General features: G+C 44.9%; 1 protein-coding gene across 5 annotated transcripts in view; it reads right to left on the bottom strand.

The window, feature by feature from the left end:
* The window catches only part of cd164l2 (CD164 sialomucin-like 2), a 45438-nt gene that overhangs the window by 4069 nt on the left and 19043 nt on the right, over window positions 1–22326 (bottom strand). For 2 of the 5 annotated variants that reach the window (XM_038795241.1, XM_038795249.1), the window contains exons 3-6: window positions 20373–20447; window positions 14334–14420; window positions 7493–7519; window positions 3065–3230 (exon numbers count right to left, since the gene is read on the bottom strand). In XM_038795241.1, the coding sequence (XP_038651169.1) occupies window positions 3065–3230; window positions 7493–7519; window positions 14334–14420; window positions 20373–20447 (355 nt within the window). The remainder of the gene's footprint in view (window positions 1–3064; window positions 3231–7492; window positions 7520–14333; window positions 14421–20372; window positions 20448–22326) is intronic. The other 3 variants (XM_038795256.1, XM_038795264.1, XM_038795273.1) reach the window with 2 other exon arrangements.

Here is a 22326-nt window from a genome sequence, read left to right as displayed (position 1 = left end):
AGGTCAGAGCTCCCATCGCCTCTTGATGATGGACAGTATTAGGCCCCCTCATCATGTTGACATCATATTCAGTGGTTAAGAGGGAACTGCAAACAACTCAGTATGGCCTTTAGGAAAGATGAGACCGGAGATAAACTAGGCAGGAAAACCAGAAACAAGGTTCATAAGGTAAAGCCAGTTTTCAGCAAAAGCACCAATAGCTTATTTTACCCCTTATAGGTTCCTGCCAATCTCCTAGCCCACACAAGGTCAATACCCAAGGATTAGTGTTTCAGATACAAACACTGAATCTTCTAGAAATTAGTCTTGATCTACACTGGTCGATTTGTCGGATCAAGTGAAAAAAAAAAATCAAAATGTAACTAGATAACATGGTGCATTAAATGACAGCACACAGCAGGTAGTAGAGAGACAGTTTCGCACTCAGTATTACTCATCACCAAGACTGTGCGGATGCCAATCTCAAACTGTGGAAACACATGGGCGAAAGTCATTTTTCCTACAGGTTATGTTGTAGCACTGCACCACAAGGCCACCCTACACAAGATAATGAGAGGCATTTCACCCACCTCTATCCAACATAAGTTCAGTTTCCTCATCACAGCACTCAAATATTTAACTTTAATTTTCAGAGTAGCTCAATTACCCTACACCTCAATGCAAAACACTTGGTGAAATCGGTTCAAAATTTGTTTCATTAGTTTGATGCCGTTCCCCTTTGGTTTACGGTCAAGATTTGGTTTGAAGCAACAATCAAGTCTATTCTTTTTTTAAATACTGGTTGCCATCCTATTTACTATAAAGTGACCTTTCCATGCTGCAAAACAGAAAATGTCTCCAGGATTTCCTCATCGAATCCTTGTGCACTAAGAACTGTTCCTGTGATTCATCAGTGAACCTCCTCCAGCATTTGAATTTCTTTCTATTGCATCATTAATCAAAACTAGGCACTATACACAAGGTGTAGCCGGATTACAACATCCTGGTTAGACTAGTGTCGTTCTGTTTTTCAGTACAAGGTTCCATCTATTTGCTGTTTCAATTGCTTCTCCAGGAAGATGTTCTGTTGCATGCATAGTGGCTTTTTAACACTATTCACAGACCCAGTGTCTGCGTAGGTTTCCTCCACGTGCTCCCGCTTCCCCTCAGTCCAAAGATGTGCAGTGTCGGCGGATTGGCCATGATTAATGTGCAGGGTCATGAGGATAGGGTGGTGGAGTGGGGCCAGGTAGAGGGCTCTTCCAGAGGGTCAGTGCACACTTGATGGGCCAAATGGCCACCTCCTGCACTGTAGAGATTTTATGGAATACTTTGTCACCTATTAAATTGGACTCATCACTGATCCACATATTTGCATCCTTGTACTTCATAAATTACAATTTTATTCCACTGTCTCTCCTAGTAGTCTGCAAAATTGACAAAAGTTGCTTCTGAATTTATAAGAGCATTAGACATAGGAGCAGAATTAGGCCATTCAGTCCATCGAGTCTGCATCGCCATTCAATCATGGCTGATAGTTTTCTCATCCCCATACTTGTGCCTTCTCCCCATAACTCCTTATGTCTCCCCATAACCCCTTATTCAAGTTTTTAAAAATTCATTCATGGGATTTGGAGATGGCTGGCTGGGCCATCCTTAATTGGCAGGGGACTGCCTTCTTGAATCATTGCAGTTACTCAGGCATAGGTACACCCTGTGCAGCAGTGATGTTAAGGTGACAGTTCCAGGATTTTGACCGTGACAGTGGAATGAAGATACAGTATTTCCAAGTCAGGGTGGTGCGTGACTTGCAGGGGACGTTCCCAGATGGTGCCGTTCCCAGTATCTGCTCCCTCATCCTTCTAGATAATGATCATGGGTTTGGAAGGTGCTGGCTAAGGAGCCTTGGTGAGCTCCTGCAGTGCATCTTGTAGGTGGTACACACAGCAGCTGCATTGATAGTGGAGGGAGTGGATGTATGGCACAACCAAATGGACAGCTTTGTCCTGGATAGTGTCAACCTTCATGATCGTCACTGGTTCTGCACTCATTCAGTAAGTGGAGAGTATTCCATCACCCTCCTGATCTGCACCTTGTAGATGGTCGTCAGACTTTAATTATTTTCTAAATTCTATTCTTAAAGTTACAAAGCCAATATGCAGAGTGGACAGGGCAAGTCCTTAATTCATCTCCTTGTTTGCTCCCAAAACCAATTCAAATTGAACCCAATTCATGGTCGCAACAAGAGTGACATACAACAAGATCCAAGCTGACAAGGAAAGGCATTGCACCTCATCCTGGGCTTGATCTTAGCCAACCAGACATTTGGAAATTAGGAGTGTTAATGTAAATTAGAAAACAAAAGATCAGTTACTGTCACCCCATTCAGCTCTTACCTCCTCCAATTATACCCATTTCTGATCCATTCTCGAGTTTTATCCTAAATTCTCACTTAAGCTCATAAAATACTACGTTTTCTTCTTAGAAAAAAAGGAACGTTGGGGAAGCAAGAGATACTTCAGAGGAAATTTAATTTATTTAGATATGCATGATTTTTTTTTAAAATTTAGAGTACCAATTCATTTTTTTCATACTAAGGGGCACTGTTAGCCTGGCCAATCCACCTACCCTGCACATCTTTGGGTTGTGGGGGCGAAACCCATGCAGCCATGGGGAGAATGTGTAAACTCCACACGGACAGTGACCCAGAGCTGGGATTGAACCTGGGACCGCGGCGCCGTGATGCAGCAGTGTGCTATCCACTGTGCTGCCCTTAGATTTGCATGATTTTTGATGGGGCCTATTATAAGCACATCAATAGGTTTCATACCACCAATTTATTTCACTCTCTCACATCGCATAGAATAAATACTTCAAACAGCCATCGCAAAGAAAAAGTTTCAACATTAAAGCTTCCTATGTTAGCAAACAAGCATGCAAGAGGAAGCACATGCAATGTTAAGCATAAAAACTATATGCAGAGATTTGGGGCGGGGGAGAAAGAGGAGTGGAGGAATTAAGTCCACAGCACAGCAAGGCAGCAGTGGTCAGCACAACACATCTCAGAAGCAGAGTCAATTCTTACAGAGTTTGGTAGGTCCCATCTCGTGCCTTGAAGAATTTGATTGCGAAGAAAAATGCTGCCTCCGCTCCCAGAACCAAGACAATCCCTCCAATGAAACTGGCTGGATCAAAACTGGAGGGCGAATAGACAGGGGCAGTTGTTGGAATCTCAGTGGTGGTGGCAGTTTCTGCAAGCAAGGAAAACATCCAAAAGATCCATGAACTTGTAACATTCATCTAAAATCCCTAAGTCAGAAACCTCAGTTGTCACTAATATGTTCTGAAGGCAGAGCATTTTGTCATTGTCTTTTGTTGGGCAGCTGCAAATCAACTCTTCAATCTGGATGCTTGCAGTGAATCCATGTGTGTCTGGGGGGGGGGGGGGGGGGGAATGCCAAACAGAAGAATCATTTCTCAGTGCAGTGCACAAGTCGCCATGCGGTCACGATTTCAAGTCACCATTTATTACCAGATGTTACACATGCATCAGAAGAATGTTTGCCCCAAAATGCTAGTATTCCCCCACACAGCAGCAAAACAAGTAAATAATTAGCTATGGGTCCCAACAAGTTGAATAAACACATTAGTGGAGATATGGATCTCCCTGGGCAACGCCCAGTGTTTATGGCCTGAACCATGCTCCTCCAAGTGCCTTCTTCTTGTTAGGTTCACCCAATAGACACCGTGTTTTAAACTGCAAACAAGACAACAGAATTCAAAAAGGGAAAAGGATATTGAAAGTTTTTCAGGAGTCCTTTGAATGACCATTCTAGACTCACCTGATGGAGTTGCGCTCCAAAAGCTAGTGATTCCAAACAAACCTGTTGGACTTTAACCTTCTGGTGTAAGACAGCTCAGTCCAACGCCAGCATCTCCTTCTCAGTTCTAAAAAAGTAATGGGGGCTAAAGGTAAGCAAAGTTGCCATAGTCCTGGATGACCACAGGCTACTTTCCTCTTTGAGAACTGACTGGTGATGATTTAACCTGAGGATCACCATGCCTCCGGCGAACGCCGCGGCACGGTCTTCATGAATACCATCAGCCAGTATGGGAATTGAACCTACGCTGTTGGCCTCAGGTCTGCATCATGGACAAGCTGTCCAGCCAACTGAGCTAAACCAGCCCCATATACTTTACTCTTTAAAAGATATCTAACAATGCATTAAAAGGCACAGTCCACAGCAGGATAGGTGAAATTAGATTCCAGTAATACCTAGTGTCAAATTCCACAATACAGCATGCAGTTGCACTACAAGAGCTATCACTACTTATTCTACAGAACGCGTTAAATTAGAAAATATTAGGCAACTGCTGCAATAGCTACAGTTAGCAGGGTGTGATTAATGGCTGGAAACTACAATCTATTTTACTGGCTGTACAAATACTTGAATATTAAAAAGGTACATTCATTCATGCACCCCAGAAAGGCCATTAACTTCCAAATTCAATCTGGATTACAAATATGGTCAAAACATTTTAAAATACAGCACATCCATATTAATTTGTATCCTGTGAAGTCACCAGTTGTAATGAAGAACATGGAAACCATCGTGATTTCATAAAAGTCCTAATATGGAACAATTAAGAGACAATAAAGATTATTATAATCTGTCCATACTGCAACCTGATGCATCCAAGTAATGAAAATTCTTTTATATGCAAATCACTTCCTGATCTGTGCCTACAGATCAGAGAAGCCAAGTGTGGGGGCAATTCAGCACGTAGCCCCGCAGTCTCTGCAGGAACATAGTATTTTATGAGGCACACTTAGTTTAGGATTTATGTATTTCGTTTTGCAGGGCACATTTTCCAAATTGAACAGTCTCCTGGATTACAATTTTATGAACATATTCTTCAATCATGCCACTTGGTAGAACATTGTATAGCTGCAGGCACAACATGGACTCATCATGTCTACAGATTTTTTTTTGTTCTCAACAACTTCATAGGGGTGGTGGTAACAAGAATGTGGAGGAAAAGTGAATCAAGCGTGGTACTAGGATAACTGTTCCACCTTAAAAATTTTTTTTTTTTTTAGAAAGGGTAGAATGCAACATTTAATGAAAACTACCATCTTTAGCGAGGTTACCAAGACGCATGGTACGTGCAATCATCATCTAACTAACAGACGATGGGTGGGATTCTCCCGAATCCCCGCAATGGCCTGACACTGGCATAAAAAACAGCGTGAACCACTCCGTTCACTAGGCCGACACTGGAGGGGTTGGTGTGCAGAACCGCCGGTGTCGTTCTGCGTATGCACAGGCTGGCCGGCGTATTCTAGTGCTTGTCCAGGGGGGTGTCTTCTCCATGCTGGCCATGGCAGGGCGCTACAAGGGCCGGTGTGGAAGGAAGAAATGCCCCCATGGCACAGGCCCGCCCACAGATCAGTGGGCCCCAATCGCGGGCCAGGCCACCATGAGAGCCCCCCCCCCCCCCCCCCCCCCCCCCCTCCGGCCTACCAGCCAGGTCCCGCTGTGTTGAACCATGTCTAATTCACTCCAGCGGGACTGGCCAGAAACTGACGGCCAATTGGCCCATTGGGGCACAGAGAATTGCCGGGAGGGGCCGCTGCCAACAGCCCCCGACTGGCGTGGCGTGATTCCTGACCCGCCCGAAAACCGACGCCAGAGAATATGGCAGCCTGCATCGGGGCAGTGGAGCGGGATTCAAGCCGCCCCCTGGGGATTCTCCGACCCGGCCGGGGGAAGGGGGGAGGTGTCGGAGAATCCCGCCCAAAGAGTCTTAACTAATAACCATCATTGTAAATTATGTAAATTTATACCACTTTGTATTCAGTCTCAATTGGGATTTAAAAACGATAATTTTAAACACCATTTGACCTCAAATAGTTGAACATGAAATTAAATGAAAAAAAATGAAATGAAAATCGCTTTTTGTCACGAGTAGGCTTCAAATGAAGTTACTGTGAAAAGCCCCTAGTCGCCACATTCCAGCGCCTGTTCGGGGAGGCTGGTACAGGAATTAAACCGTGCTGCTGGCCTGCCTTGGTCTGCTTTAAAAGCCAGCGATTTAGCCCTGTGCTAAACAGCCCAACTGCACTAGGAGGGCTACAAGGTTGAGTTTGCATTTGTGTGAGCATAATACACTTGAAATGATTTCCAATTCAATTAGTTTGCCACAGAATGAAGTGTGACTCAATAAGTAGCAATAGTTTCTTCGGTGTGCCAGCTTCAGTTTCTGCCAACACCAGGTTATCTAATTTAAAGACCCAGGTCCTGGAGGGATTTATTTTGAGTGCCTCAGGTCTTCACAAAATTAAGCACGTTTCTCAGAGTGGGAAACATCTTTCAAAGATTGTGTGGTGTTCAGTAGGATTATTTTGACCATTTTCAGGACTAGAGGGATAATTGATGCTTCAAAAAAAAAAAATCAGTAAACTGAACAGTATCAGATCAGCGAGGGTGCAACATTCGACATCATCGCTGCTGTGGTAAACTGAGTCAGCAGGGCTTTGCAAATGTGGCTTAATCCCTGGAATATGCTAACTGAATGGAGTACATTCTCCACTAGAACAGACTATCCTAACCAGACTTGGGGCCTGCAGAAGCAGTTTATTTTTAAAAAAAGGCAGCATTGATTTTATTGTGATGAGGACCAATATATAATGATGCCTCATATACTGTAAAATACTGGCAAATATATTTGTGTTAAAGTTACAAGAGCTGTCCTGATGGATTGTGGAAGCCCCTAAATGGGTTCAACCCAGAAAGGTTGGTTGTATTTATATACATGGTTTTGTAGCTAGTTTACATCGTTTCCATGGCTACTTGGATTAGTACATGGTTACAAGTCTCATCCAGGCTATATACAAAAAGGTTAAAGGCTTAGAATAAATTTGAAGCTTTTTGGGAAGCCTATTCATGCAACGGAGTACAATTCTATATGCCCATGACATACTTGCATTTGAATGGTGACATGCTACAAGTTTGACAGAAATCTTGTTTCACGAAATACACCAAAACTTCCACGTTAAGACGTGAAAGTTGAATCGCCATAGTCAGAGATGACCAAAGGCTGCTTTGCCCCTTTGAGGGGGAGAGCTGACTGGTGGTGATTTAACTGCACCTCAAGCCAGGAGCAAGGTTGAGGAGGCGGGGCCCTCCAGAATAACATTAAGACCTAACCAAGACGTGGATCTGCATTGCAAAAAATATGCATACAATCCCCCCCAAACCCCTTTGTTTAAACCCATCTATTGGTTGTAAAGTTAGCCTCTTCAACTGTGCATCCAGGGAAGGTGGTAAAAAAGGTGGAGTGAAAGGATTGCAATTCTTTAAAATTAAAACAATCAGTATCCTGTTACTACTACATAAGTACAGAACAAAAAAAGCAAACTAAGATTTAATACGGAGAGTTATTATTACTCAATCTGAACAGGTTCCCGTTAATAAGCAGAACAAGTCCCTAAATGTTAGTGAATGCATACCTTCAGTTGTTGTGGAAACCTCCTCAGCTAGTGGCGGGGGAGGGGAAAGAGGTAAAATAAATCTCATTAGTATTCAAATCACACCGCTCCCCAATTATTAATACACTTCTATTTCCACAACTGAGATACAGAAACCTCTTATCTAAGCTAAATCTTGCTGGAGAACTGTAAACATATACAATAGTACATGGTTGAAAAAGGTAAATTGCATTACAATTCAAGCATTTACAAGTACATTTACTTCTTATTATGTCCCCAGGGTTAAATGAGTTCCATCCTGGTATCCATGACCACAATCTCAACCAAGTTAGCATAGGAAAGGCAGTGGGACCTCAACGTATCATGGAGAGTTGATGCATTTACACTAGCTCTTGCAATCTGCAATGCACAATAAACAAACACATTGCTAAATGAATTATATTGGAACAGGTTAAAAGGAGATGTGGAATTCACGTGATGGAGGGAGGAAATATTGAAAGCACAATGATAGGCAAGTTCATGATTCAGCTGACCATACAAAGACGCACCAGCACAAAATACAAAGCATTGGGCACGAATCACTGGCCTCGTTGCACTCTCGCTCGACCGAAACGAGGCCAATGAATACTGGGCAAGGCCGAAAACATGAACCGCGCCATTGCCAGATAGTTTGCAATGCAACCGGCCTGTTCTCATAGGTGAAATTGGGATCTTGTTGTAGCGTAGAAATAACGGGATCTTGCCATGGCAAGAAAACAAATTAAGCCCCATTTCCATACAATTAACGAGAGCAAACCCATGTCCAACAGCCTCCTGTGATTCAGCTACCTCCCCAGCAAATGGTCAGGCTGGCACTGATTATTTCGCCTTTTGAAAAAGGTGAACATGGCAGAAAGGCTTCTGTGGGGAGTGGAGTGCCCATCTTAGCTCACAGCCTGGGGGCACTGGGCTTGCTAACCCAGTACTCTGTAGTGGATAGGGGACCCTCTGCAGAGGTGGGCTGTAATGGGAGGAGGGGGGGGGGGGGGGGGGGGGGAAGAGAACTGTGCATGATACCACTATGTCAACCCGTTCTGGGCATTCCATCGATGGTAGAGAATCTGCTGCCCAGGCATCCTGTTGGGCTTGGCCCATGTCAAAGTGGTATAGGTTTCCGTCTGCCCCACCAAACCCCCATGTGAGGCCTCTGACTGTGCAGCTTAAGGCTATTGTTTATAGGGAATTGGCAATCATGGTTCGTGAGCACTTCACACAACCCAAGTGGATTCCCATGGGTGGGCGGGCCACGTAGCATATGGGAATCATTGACTAGCATCCCAATCAGGCAGTGTTGCCCGGACTCTGCGGGAGGCAATATCACACACGCAGCAGCCGATATCCAGGGGATAGGACACAGCTCTGGGGACATGGCCACACCAGAAGGTGCGAGTGTGCAATGGGGAGGGGACCAGTACCTGGCCCAGGTGAAGATATGTGCGGGTGCCTGGGGTATGGCGAGGGTGGCCTGCTGCGAGCAGGAGTGTGCTGGGGGGGGGGGGGTCAATGGGGGAATGGAGAGTCCCAGGGTGGCAGCCACCGCTGTTAGTCAATCTAACACCCACTCCCAATTCCTTACAGATATTGAACGCTATGGACCGTATTTTGGACGGCACAACTTGCCCTAGTGGTGCTGCTGCTAGGTCAGACGGCCAGGCACCAGAGGCGGTGGCAACAGCCGAGTCTCCAGATGCTCAAGGCAGTAGCCCATGTGCCGCATTCCACACCACACCCAGAGGACCCGGCTGCCCTGGGTGTAGAGGTTTCACTGGTCTTTTGGGCAGATGGTCAGCACATGCTGCAGGAGGCTCCGCCTCAACAAGCGGATGGTGCGGCACCTGTGCCATGTCCTGTGGACTTGGCGCCACATGGAGGAGGACACCTGCCCCTGGTGGCCATCAAAGTCACTGCAGCCCTGAACGTTTGCACCTTGGGATCATTCCAGGGCTCGAGCATGGACCGTGTGGCAACTCAAAAGGCTACAACCCACAGGTGCATACAACAGGTCATGGATGTCCTGTTTGCCCAGGCAGAAACCTATATCAACGTTGACATGGACCAAGCCCAACAGGATGCCTGGGCAGCAGGATTCTCCACCATCGATGGAATGCCACAGTCCAGAGGCTGATGGACTGCATGCATGTTGCCTTGGGTACACCAAGCCACCTGGGAGTGCCCCATGTTAACAAGAAGGGGCTCCACTCCTTGAACATCCAGCTCATTTGTGACCACCACATGAAGATAATGCATGTGTGTGCTCACAACAGCTACACCCTGGGGCAGTCGGTCATCCCCAGCCTCTTAGGACCACCTAGGATAGGCGTCTGGCTCTTGGGAGATAAGGAGTACCCACTGAGGACCAGGCTAATGACGCTAGTACAGAGGCTGGAGATGGAAGCAGAGACCCAGTACAACGAGGCCCTCATGGAGCGGTGCATCGATCTGCTCAAAACGCAGTTCCGATGCCTCAACTGCTCTGGGGGTGCCCTGCAGTACACCCCCGGAGGGTAGCCCACTTTGTGGTGGTCTTCTCTGTCCTCCACAGTGATGTGGAAGTTGGGGATGAGGAACATGTGGCCACCTCCGAGAAGGAGGCGGATGAGGGTAATGAGGTTCTATCAGACCACCAGGGGCTGGTGAACAATCTCAGGGAGGAACCCTCGACACTGCCACCTGTCGCAGTGGCGAAGGTCCAGCAAGCCCAGAGGACCAGGGAGGCACTGACGCCCCAGTTTCACATTGGTCTGTCATCGATACCTTACCCACCCACACCCCATTTTCCAACTTCCCAGTGTATGTGTCATCACTCCAGGGTGTCAGAACATTCAGTGGGAGCTATCAGCGACACTCCAGTAGGTTATTGTCGAGGACAGGGTGGTGATAACTCGCAGAGAGCTGGGCACTGGTGCTCCTCAATCTATGTCATAGTCTGATCCCTGCCTGACTGCTGAGTGCCCGCTCACACTCATCACCTGCACGCCATGTGCCCAAGGAGGGGGAGGTACTGGAGAGATGGGCTAAGGGTTCGGAGGTCAACCCACATTATGGAAGGAAAGTGACAGACGTATCATACTGGTTGTGCTCAAGTCTTTTTAATGTGTTACAGGTGTCATACAATTCTGCACTCCCGATGGTGCTGCACCACTCTCCCCATCACCCCCTCACCTGCACCACATCAAGGTCAGCCTGGTACTGGGCAACATCCCCCAACGAGTAGGATATTCTGGCTGAGATCCTCAGGCATGGCAGTCACTGATTGCACAACACCTTGGGCACCTTCACATCTCCACCCTAACAGTGTTGGCCTCTGTGCCACATACTGCCAGCACCATCTCCTGCACCCGTAGCCTCTGGTGCTGCTCCAAGTGGCTATGGATATGCTGGAGTGTTGCCGACATCTCCCTCTGAATGTCGTGACTGCTCTCTATCATCACCATCAGCTCCAGGTAACTCTGTAGCAGAGGCTCAGCATCAGGCTTGGACCCAGCTGGGTGCTGGGATCCAGTAGACCTCTGACTGCTGTCACGCCTGGTGGTTCCTGCCTCCACCCGATGTGGATCAGCAGCTGTGTGGTGCTCACCAAAATGTGCCCCAGAAGCCTGTCAAATGTTTCCCGCTGAGGTGTGTGTATCTGCGCTGGTGGAGGATGGAGAGGACATCTGTCAATCGTGACTTTCTTGGAGCTCTCCAAGGGGTGGGGTTTTGAAGGGAGGCATGAGGGCGGCATGGAGAGTTGGGGGGGGGGGAGGATTTATGTCACTCACCCATGCTGCCCAGTGTAGGGCAGTGAAGGCCAGTCCACCTGGTCATGCTCCCAGAGCTTACAGCCACTGCCACCTCATCCCTGGCAGCACTGGCAGCCCTGTGGCTCACACTCCAGGACCCTTTGGAGCGGGGGTGGAGGGAGAGAAAAATAGACCATCCCTCTTGGCCTCCACCGCTTCTAGGAGCCTGGCCAGATCCATAAGACCAGAAGACAGAAGCAGAATTAGGCCATTCGCCCATTGTGTCTGCTCCACCATTCAATATTGGCTGATATTTCTCTCATCCTACCTTCCGCCCATAACTTCTGATCCACTTATTGATCTATCGCTATCTTAATGACAGTGATTTGGCCATCACAGCCTTCTGCAGCAAGAGTTCCACAGATTCACCACCCTCTGGCTGAAGAAATTCCTCCTCAACTCTGTTTTAAAGGATTGTCCCTTTAGTCTGTGTCCTCTGCTAGTTTTTCCCTTTAAATGGAGATCCCCCTTCAATGAGATCCCTCCTCATCCTTCTAAACTCAAAAGAATACAAACCCAGAGTTCTCAACCGTTCCTCAAACGCCAAGCTCTTCATTCCAAGGATCATTCTTGTGAACCTCCTCTGGAACCTTTCCAAAGCCAGCACATCCTGCCTTACATACGGGGCCCAAAACTGCTCACAATACTCCAAATAGGGTCTGATCAGAGCCTTATTATAGCATCAGAAGTACATCCCTGGTCTTGTATTCTAGCCCTCTCGACATGAATGCCAACATTTCATTTGCCTACCTAACTGCCAACTGAACCTGCATGTTAACCTCAAGAGAAGTGTGACCAAGGACTCCCAAGTCCCTTTGTGCTTCTGATTTCCTAAGCATTTCCGCATTTAGAAAATCGTCTATGCCTAAATTCCTCCTTCCACCATAACCTCACTTTTCCACATTTCACTCTCCTAGCCTGTCCAAATTCTTCTGCAGTCCCCTCGCTTCCGCAACACTACCTGTACATCACAGATTTTTGTATCTGCAAACTTAGCAACAGTGCCTTCAGTTCCTTCTTCCAGATCATTAATGTATATTGTGAAAAGTTGTGGTCCAGCACCAACCCCCAAGGCACACCGCTAGTCACCGGCTGCCTCCTGAAAAAGACCCCTTTATCCCCACTCTCTGCCAGTCAGCCAATCCTCTATCCATGCCAGGACCTTACCCATAACACCATGGGCTTTTAACTCCTCTGCGGCATCTTGTAAAAGGCCTTTTGGAAATCTAAAAAATCACATCCACTGGTTCTCCTTTGTCTATCTTTCTTGTTAACTCCTCAAAAGAACTCGAACAGATTTGTCAGGCATAACCTCCCTTTGGCAAAGCTGTGCTGACTCAGTCCTATTTTACCATGCACTTCCAAGTACTCCGCAGTCTCATCTTTAATAACTAACTCTAAAATCTGTCCAATGACCGAAGTCAGGCTAACAGCCCTATAATTTTCCGTCTTCTGCCTCCCTTGCTTCTTCAGAACAGTGGTGTTACATTAGCCACTTTTCAGTCCTCTAGGACCCTCCCTGCCTCCAGTGATTCCTGTAAGATCACCATCAATGCCACCACAATCTCCTCCACTATCTCTTTTAGACACCTGGGTTGCAGTCCATCCGGTCCAGGATGACTTATCCATCCTCAGATCTTTCAGTTTCCCCAGAATCTTCTCCTTAGTGATGGCCACTGCATTCACCTCTGCCCCCTGATTGTCCTGGAGCTCAGGCATCCCACGGGTGTCTTCCACCATACCCATTGTCGAATCTTAGAACCAGCCTTCGTGGTGCCATGGTTGCAAGCTGACTTGGGTTGGCTGCGCAAGTGCTATTTAAGTGCTGCTCGACCTCGTTAGCGGGGAGGCTGGTGAACACTGTGCCGGCGAATCGGCTGGTGAGTCTTCATTTGCGGTGAGAAGCCCATGGAGCCTCATTAAGTGGACCAATTAACATTGAATAGCTGGGTTGAGTGTCGGGAAGATCGCGGCAGTTCCCGCTCGCTACCACACTTATCTTTCCGGAGAATCGCGCCCATAGGATCAAAATTAGCTCCAAACTTTAATTAGGGAAGAAAGCTTTAAATCTTATAATATGGTCCAGCAAATATTGCAGAATGAGCAGACAGAAACAGGGAGGTTCAGTCAAAAGTGGATGCTCCCCCACAATCGAACTGAAAACATGTTACAAAATATTGGGTGGGATTTTCCAGTTGCCTCCATCCAGAAACTGGGAATCTCCACCCCCAGGGTCAACGGACCTTTAAACCGGCCAAATTTTCCATCCCAACTGCTATGATTCCTGCAGTAGACAGGATTGGAAAACACTCAATTAGAACTATAACAAGGGGAAATTAGTGGCCTAAATATCACCCTTAAAAAAATTGATCAATAAAGTATTATAGTGTATGGAGGTTGAGATGAAGAACATGTTTTGGGTCAAGTATGCAGGATTCTTGAAATAATGCCATGCTATCTCAAAACCCTGGTACATATCTGTACTCTTGGCATTTGAAAAATGTACTAAACAAGACCCATGTCTCAATGAGGTCACCTCTCATTCGTCTAAACTGGAATGAGTACAGGCCCAAACTACATAACCTCTCTTCATAAGAAACCTCTCTTCACAAGAAAATCCCTCCACCCCAGGGTCAACCTCCCACCGAACCTCAATTTAACATGGACTAATATGGAGAAAGCACTTTCAGGTAATTTTTAACTTTCCCCTACAGAAAATTGTTTGCAGTTACAGATGGCAGCTTCATGTAGCAACAATCTTTTCATGGCCAACTGACTAGTTGTACACTGCCATTTAGCGAGTTAATACTTCACACCAAGAAGCAGCAGACTCCACCATTCCGTTCAGATGAACACTTGTCCTAGTGGCGTCAGCACAACTGAAATAATGCAATTCAAAACTTGGTCCTGGTGTTAGAGTTCGTGGACTGACAGCAATATCTGCCATAAACTCAAAATGAAGTTGATTATTTCCAAATGAAAACATATGAACAGAACTTATCCACAGGACTGTTGAAGCCGAATAGTTAGTTTCATTTTACCTGTAGTAGAGGAGACAGTCATAGTGCTAGTGGCGTTGATGACAGGAGGAGGAGTAGGAGTAGGAGGAACAGAAGATAATTGTAGAACTGAGGAGACAGAACAGTTAGACTTGCAGGAATATTCCAGAACAGTAAAATAAACACACACTTAACCACACCACTTGCCGATATACACCTTTACATTTATTCCTCCTTTCAAAAAGGTTTTAATTTGCCACCTTAATCTGGCTAGAAACTATTTAACTTTATACATTCACTAGGCTTGTTGCCTCCCTCCTGCAGATCTTTCTTTTAGTCCCTCTTTAAAGGTCCTCACCATAACCCTCATGTAAGTCGCCACCAGTAGCTAAACATACAAAAGCAATCTGTGGTCTGTCACTCTCCCATTTCATCGCCTCTTTATGGTCTCAAAAAGCCAACAACCCAATACAGTCAGGTTGGGTAACCATCCTGTCCAATGTTACAGCACTGCAATGCTCCTCAAGTTATTTTTCTTAACAAATGGTCAACAATGGTGTTGACGTATCATTGGCTGAAGGGTCAAGAACCTTCAGACAGAGTTCAAGTATTTGGTAAAAGAATAAAAAGGTGACATGAGGAAAATTTAAGATAAAAAGGTGAGTATTTACAATTTGAAATGTACAACTCAAGGGAGTGGTGGAGACACATTGCAATTGTGGCTTTCAGAAGGCAATTAGGCAAGTATCAAATTGGAAAAAAATTGCAAGCTACGAGGCAGAGGGGGCGGGGGGGTGAATGAAAAAAAAAAAGAGTAAGATTAGTTCATTGCTTTTACTGAAACTGACAATTCTCCTCGTGTTGTAACCGTTGCAGGATTATTGTCAAGAGAACATTAAAATGAGGAATTCTACCCCATTTTGCCATAACCACTCGCAACCAACCAGTACGTCTACACCAGAAAAACATGCATGGAGATCTAGCCAGTGGCTCTCATCCTAAAATTGGCAGAGAAAATACATTTCACAACACTGGACATTCAAGGATATCATCAAATTGAAAGAACAAGTGTACAATGCAAAGATTATAGACCAACCAAGATTGGGACAAAATTAAAAACCAAGGATGGCTGGGAGAAATTTGAATGAGAATAATCTAGCAAGAGATATAAAAACTGACAAAGGACAGCAAAAGCTCCTTCAAATCTATAAAAAAAAGAGTAGCTAAAGTGGGCATTGATCATGGATGAGACAAGGGAATTAATGAGAAACGAGGCAATGACAGATTTTGAATAGTATTTTGTATCTGTTTTCACAAAAGCATCCCGAGAATAGTAGAAAGTAAAGAGGCTCATGGAAACAAGGAATGAGTACCAGGAAAACTAATGGGAGCATGGGCAAACAAATCCCCTGGGCTTGATAGTATACGCCCAGGGGTCTGTCAAGTGGCTGCAGAGATAGTGGGTGCATTGGTTGTAATCTTCTGAAATGTTCAGATAACCACAAACCTCCATTCAAGAATGGAAGGAGACAGAAAGTAGGAAACTATAGGCCAGCTGGTATGTCATTGGAAAAACATTGGAATTGATTAAGATAGTAACAATAGGACATTTTGGGGGAAAATAGTGCTTGACAAGTGCACTGGATGTCTTTGAGGAGACAGCAACCAGGGTGGATAAAGTGGGAAAATAAGAGATGTACTACATTGGAAATTTAGAAAGACATTTGATAAGGTCCCACAGAAAAAGGTCACCACAAAAGTTAAGAGCTTGTGGTTTTGGGGCGATAACTAATAGGAAACAGGATAATTGGGTCACTTGCAGGTTGGCAAACTGTAATGAGTTGAGAGCCTTGTTGGGATCACGCTGGGGCCTCAACAATCTATCGCAATGACTTGAATGAAGGCAAAAATTGTATTGAAGCCAAATTTGCTAAAGAAAGCAAGTTGAGGAGAACAAAGTATGCAAGGGATATAGGAAAGTTAAACGAGTGGGCAGAAATCTAGCAGATAGTGCATAATGTACACTGGGACTGAGCTTAGGAAGAACTTCTTCACCCAGAGTTGTGAATCTATAGAATTCCCTGCCCAGTGAAGCAGTTGAGGCTCCTCCATTAAATGTTTTCAAGATAAAGATAGATTTTTTGAAGAATGAAGGAATAAAGGGTTATGGTGTTCGGGCAGGAAAGTGGAGCTGAGTCCACAAAAGATCAGCCATAATCTCATTGAATGGCGGAGCAGGCTTGAAGGGCCAGATGGCCTACGCCTGCTCCTAGTTCTTGTTGGAAACTGGAGGTTGATTCCCCAACATGACGGGGGTGTCTTACAAGGGAAGGCTGGGTCTGCATTCATTGGAAGTTAAGAAGAATGAGAGATGATCTGATTGAAACTTCCTAAAGGGGCTCAACAGCAGACAGGATGTTTCTTCTCATAGGGGAATGTAGAACTGGAGACAGAGTTTCAAAATAAGTCTTCCCCATTTAAAACCACGATTGGCACGGAGTCCACTATTTTTCCTAATCCAAGCCGATTCAGGACTACAAAGCGTAAAGCAAAATCAAATGATGTGCTATCTTCAACTGTTTGACTGCAAGTGTAATATTGCTGAAAAGAGAGCCAAAGCTAAAAGTTTTATACCATCAAGCAACTGTTCAGTGCACTACAAGATACCAATATATAAAAGGGTCTGCAGCACTGGAGATTAAAAAGTGGACAAGAACAACAAATGGTGGAAGAAGGACTAAAGGCGGGTGCCAGAAAGCATAACCAGAAAGAAGAGTTTAGTCATCCTCTGCAGGAGCCAATTTTCCCCAGGGACCTTTTGGAGAAAATGAGCATGTTAAAAGAATTAAGAGGTCATTTCAGAAACTCTGCTGCCTAAGCCAGAGCCGATGTGGAGGTGGGAGGTGAGAAGAATACAAAACACAGGCCAGTCAGAAGAAATGGAGGACGTGTCTGGAAGGGGTTTCATGGCGATTAGCTCAATAGAACGAGTGGGCACCGATATAGGCTGAGAGGCGGTAAGATTAAGAATGGAGATGAGATGAGGAGGAATTATTTCTCGCAGAGGATGGTGAATTTGTGGAACTTGCTGCCCCATAGTGCAGTGGTCGTAGTCATTAAATGGTTTCCAAGAGGGAGATGGGTATATTTATGATTTTAAAAACAGGTCAAAGGGATATGGGGAACAGGTATGGAGGTGGATTTGAGATCGGGAAGAGATCAGTCATGATCTGACTGAATGGCAGGGCAGGCTCGAGGGGCTGAATTGCCTACTTCTGCTTCTAATCCCCATGTTCCAAAACTGAGGCAATTGTAAATGCAGAGCAAGGATTTTGTAAGTGATGCATTCGGGGGGGGGTTACGTGAGTTGACTCGGGTAATGAATAAAAAGAAACAAAGCATTGCTTTCAAAAGGAGAGAGAGATGTGTTGGGTGGGGCAAATCTAGTTATAGTAAGGGAGGAGAGAAATGCAATCACATTTTAGGGTTTCAATTTAATTCCAGAAGTCAGCTTTTGAAGATAGTTAGTTAGTTTTGATTGCCAACCCCAATGGTTTAAAAGTTTGATTTACAATAGAATTTTATTTTGCAAATTGAAGTCATTTCATTACTCCAGTTAAGCTGATGTGAAAGTGTTATAACTGAAATTGTACAAGCCATTATGGTTATCCAAAAGAGGGGAGTTAATTCTTTCCTCTCGGATTACTAAGTTTATAACCACAGTCTTTTTAAAAAAAGTAAGTTTGGTGTGCCCATAATATCATGAACTGAAAGGAGACATTAGAATCACACAAGCTAAATCAGTGTGACTAAAATTTAAGTGGAAGGGGCCATTCAATTTATTTTATCTATTTATTTTTTTTACAGCACTGTGAAAAAACATACTTCTTGGTCACTAAATTATTAGACTAATTTGGTACTGTTCAGCCGAAATTTCCTCTAATTAAAGATTGGGAAGACCAGAGTGCCCATCTTTGGTCTTCAATAAATTTTGCCTTAGCCACCGATTCCATTCCATTTCCCAACAACTGTGAGCCAGGCTGGCCACAGCCTTTGACCCCCAAGAGGAACTTCCAACAACTTCCTTCAGCTATGACCACCTATTGCCACCTCCGGAACATCACCAGACTCTGATCCAAAAACCCTCATCCATTCCTTAAGTCACCTCTAAGCTGGTCTGTTGCAACACACTCTTGGAGAGCTCCTATTTTCTACCCACCACAAAACTGGAGGCCATCCAAAACTATTATGCTTGTCCCCAAATGTGCACCAAGTTCTATTCACCCAACAAGCCAGTGCTTGCTGACCTACATGAGCTCCTGGTTAAAAAGCACCTCGTTTGATTTATTTCCCCCCACAAATCCTTCCATGGCTGGGTCACCTCCAGTCCTACAGCACAAGATGTCGGGACTCCAATTCTGACCTATTGCACATCTCCAATTTTAAAGCCATGCCATTGGTGGCCATGCTTGAGCAGCCAATCTCTGAAGTTCCCTTCCCAAACCCCCGCCACTCAGTCTCTCCCTTCAAGATACGTCAACCTCTATGGCAATGCTATAGTCATCTGCCCTAATATCCCCTGTGTCTCAGGGTCAAACTTTCTTTGACAACATTTTTGAGAAGTGTCCTGTGCCATTTCACAGTGATAAAGGTACTATACAATAAAAGTTGCATTGGGCTAAAATATCAACCTTAAAGTTGCTCCCATCTCCCTCAAAAAGCAATCGGGAGAGAGAAGAGGCAGAAGAACAAAGATTAAAAGATACTGACTTAATCAAGTTAAGACAGATTTTATAAGAGTTGGAAAGGTGGGGAGAAATTTCTCTCAGACTTCTACCCAGAGGTCATTGGAGGCCACGTATATTCAAGGCAGATGGATTTATGGGCATTGGGGGAATTAAGATAAAAGGAGAATAATACAGGAACACCCTTCCACAGATATCAAATTTTCTTCAGGGCTCAAAAGCCATATTAAAACCCACAGCAAAAACCAAAATCTCTCACTCCATCCATTCCATGGGCGACTCAACCTCGATACCAGGATTGTCAAGCCAAATGGCACATTGTCCCTTCTTTTGCCATAGGAATAGAATACAAGGAGCTGGGATTAAACGCCTGTCGTCAGTCCCCCAATACAAGATACAAGAAAGAGCATTCTGCAAAACCCAAGCCTGCTTTAAAACCTGCATCTCAAAATAAAACAACATACACCAAATGTAGTTGAACGCGTGATTATTTAAAACTGTAAATAATCAAGTCATGAACCAAAACACAAAAATATGAAAACACAACATTCTTTTCCTTTAGAGACCATGTGTAACGTCTATGGGTAAAATTCTGAATTAACTGGCTCACAACTGGAATAATATAGAATTATTAGAACATTTATGCAGAGATTTAGATGCAGGCAGCAATATACTACCCTGGGCAGCAGGGTAGCATGGTGGTTAGCATAAATGCTTCACAGCTCCAGGGTCCCAGGTTCGATTCCCCGCTGGGTCACTGTCTGTGTGGAGTCTGCACGTCCTCCCCCTGAGTGCGTGGGTTTCCTCCGGGTGCTCCGGTTTCCTCCCACAGTCCAAAGATGTGCGGGTTAGGTGGATTGGCCATGCTAAATTGCCCGTAGTGTCCTAATAAAAAAAGTAAGGTTAAGGGGGGGGTTGTTGGGTTACGGGTATAGGGTGGATACGTGGGTTTGAGTAGGGTGATCATGGCTCGGCACAACATTGAGGGCCGAAGGGCCTGTTCTGTGCTGTACTGTTCTATGTTCTATGTTCTAATAATGGTTTCCTTGTAAATGAATGTTCAAACATCCCAATTCCATACTCATGCCCAAAATGAATGGGGATGACTTTTTGGGCTTGTCTTGACAAAGCACTACTTAATAGTGCATTCTCCATAGAATTGGCAGATGTCAAACTGCATGCTGATGGTTGTGGGAGAAGTGTGCTAGAAGTGGTTAGCACAAGAGCAATTTTAATTGCTGCTTCCAGTTAGCACTGAGAAATTCACATTTGCTGGACAGGTTGAGACCAAGACACCGTAACCAGGCAGTTTAAAAGAAACAATGTTTTTTCTTACCTTTACACATTGAAGGCTCATCATGTATAGTGCAGTCTGTGAGATTATCAGATGTCTTTGAGACACACAAGGTTTCTGAAAGATAGAGACTAATTTTACTACTTTACCTGGGGATTTAGGGGGGGGGGGGTCGCAAATACAAAAATGGTTCCTCTTAAGACATTTAGAAATTTCCAGAATAATTGCTTTCAGAATTAACTAGAATATTTAACAGAAATATATCTTCAAAAATACTGGTTACAGAAAATAATCCTCTTACCATTTTATAGATACTCCCCTGCCAAGGTATAGTTCCTAATATTGATGATTTTTATTGTCCACATGTACCAAAGTACAGTGAAAAGTATTTTTCTGCGGCCAAGGGAACGTACACAGTAAACAAAAGAATACTCTGCAGTGACAAATGGTACACCAACAAATAGTGATTGGTTACAGTGCAGAACAAGAGCCAATCAAGAGCAGCATAGGGCGTCATGAATAGTGTTCTTACAGGGAACAGATCAGTCCGAGGGTGAGTCGTTGAGTCTAGTAGCTGTAGGGAAGAAGATGTTCCTATGTTTGGATGTGCTATCGTGGATAATGTTCACTGAAAACATGAGACCCATTAACCTTGAGAGCTCAGTGTTCATTAGCTTCCTGTCCCAATCCCTCCTTCCTCAGTCAGGAGCCTGGAAGCAGGCATTGACCATTTTTTTTTCTGAGGGAGGGGGGGGGAGAGAATCCAAGTTGACCATCCAGAAATTTGAATTGGGTGAGATGTGACGAGCCTGCTCAAGAGTCATCCAAGCTGGTAGCTGCTGCCAATACCAATGGTCCAGAAGGCTCAAAATGGGTCAGACGATCAGACAGTATTATATGGTCAATCAGCTGATTAAATTTCACACATTAAGCAATTAATAGCACAGTTTGTCGATTTGACACAAGGACAAATGTGAGGATGTTCTCGAAATGAAGAAATTAAAAGTATGATGCAAATAATCTTATCGGGCACCATGGTGGCATAGCAGTTAGCACTGTTGCCTCACAGCGCCGATGTACCACGTTCGATCCCAGCTCTGGGCCACTGTCAGTGTGAAGTTTGCACATTCTCCCCGTGTTTGCATAGGTTTCGCCCCCACAACCCAAAGATGTGCAGGCTAGGTGGATTGGCCATGCTAAATTGCCCCTTAATTGGAAAAGAAATTGGGTAATCTAAATTTATAAAAAATAATAGCACTAATTCCTATATCCACTCTGACATTACGTGTAATATCTGGCACATTAAGAGTTTATGATATTTTTTTCTACCACCAGATGGACCTGGTGAGCAGACCTATAAAAGAGAATGCCTCTCAGACTTCTGTGAGAGTAGAGAATAAGCAGATAGGTGAAGAGATAGTGTGTCAGAGACAATAGTTAGTATAGTGTAGATAGTAATTGTAATTTGTAGTATTGCTAGCTTTAGGAATAGTGTTCGAACTGTATTAAGAGTAGTGTAATAAAAATTAGCTTTTTGGGTCTTGGTCCACACTCCGACCTCATAGAATTTACAGTGCAGAAGGAGGCCATTCGGCCCATCGAGTCTGCACCGACTCTTGGAAAGAGCACCTTACCCAAGGTCAACACCTCCACCCTATCCCCATAACCCAGTAACCCCACCCAACACTAAGGGCAATTTTGGACACTAAGGGCAATTTATCATGGCCAATCCACCTAACCTGCACATCTTTGTGACTGTGGGAGGAAACCGGAGCACCCGGAGGAAACCCACGCACACACGGGGAGGATGTGCAGACTCCGCACAGACAGTGACCCAAGCCAGAATCGAACCTGGGACCCTGGAGCTGTGAAGCGATTGCGCTATCCACAATGCTACCGTGCTGCCCTAAATCCATCCCGAGTATTAGCAACACAAAGAATACCACATGGTACCCAAGAGTGATTTCTAAAAGCTTAAGGAGTGATGAAACTCAAT

This window comes from Scyliorhinus canicula, chromosome 1, assembly GCF_902713615.1.
Source record: "Scyliorhinus canicula chromosome 1, sScyCan1.1, whole genome shotgun sequence".
Classification (NCBI taxonomy): Eukaryota; Metazoa; Chordata; class Chondrichthyes; order Carcharhiniformes; family Scyliorhinidae; genus Scyliorhinus; species Scyliorhinus canicula.
The sequence above is the reverse complement of the archived record's forward strand: the minus strand, read 5'-3'. Positions and strand labels throughout refer to the sequence as shown.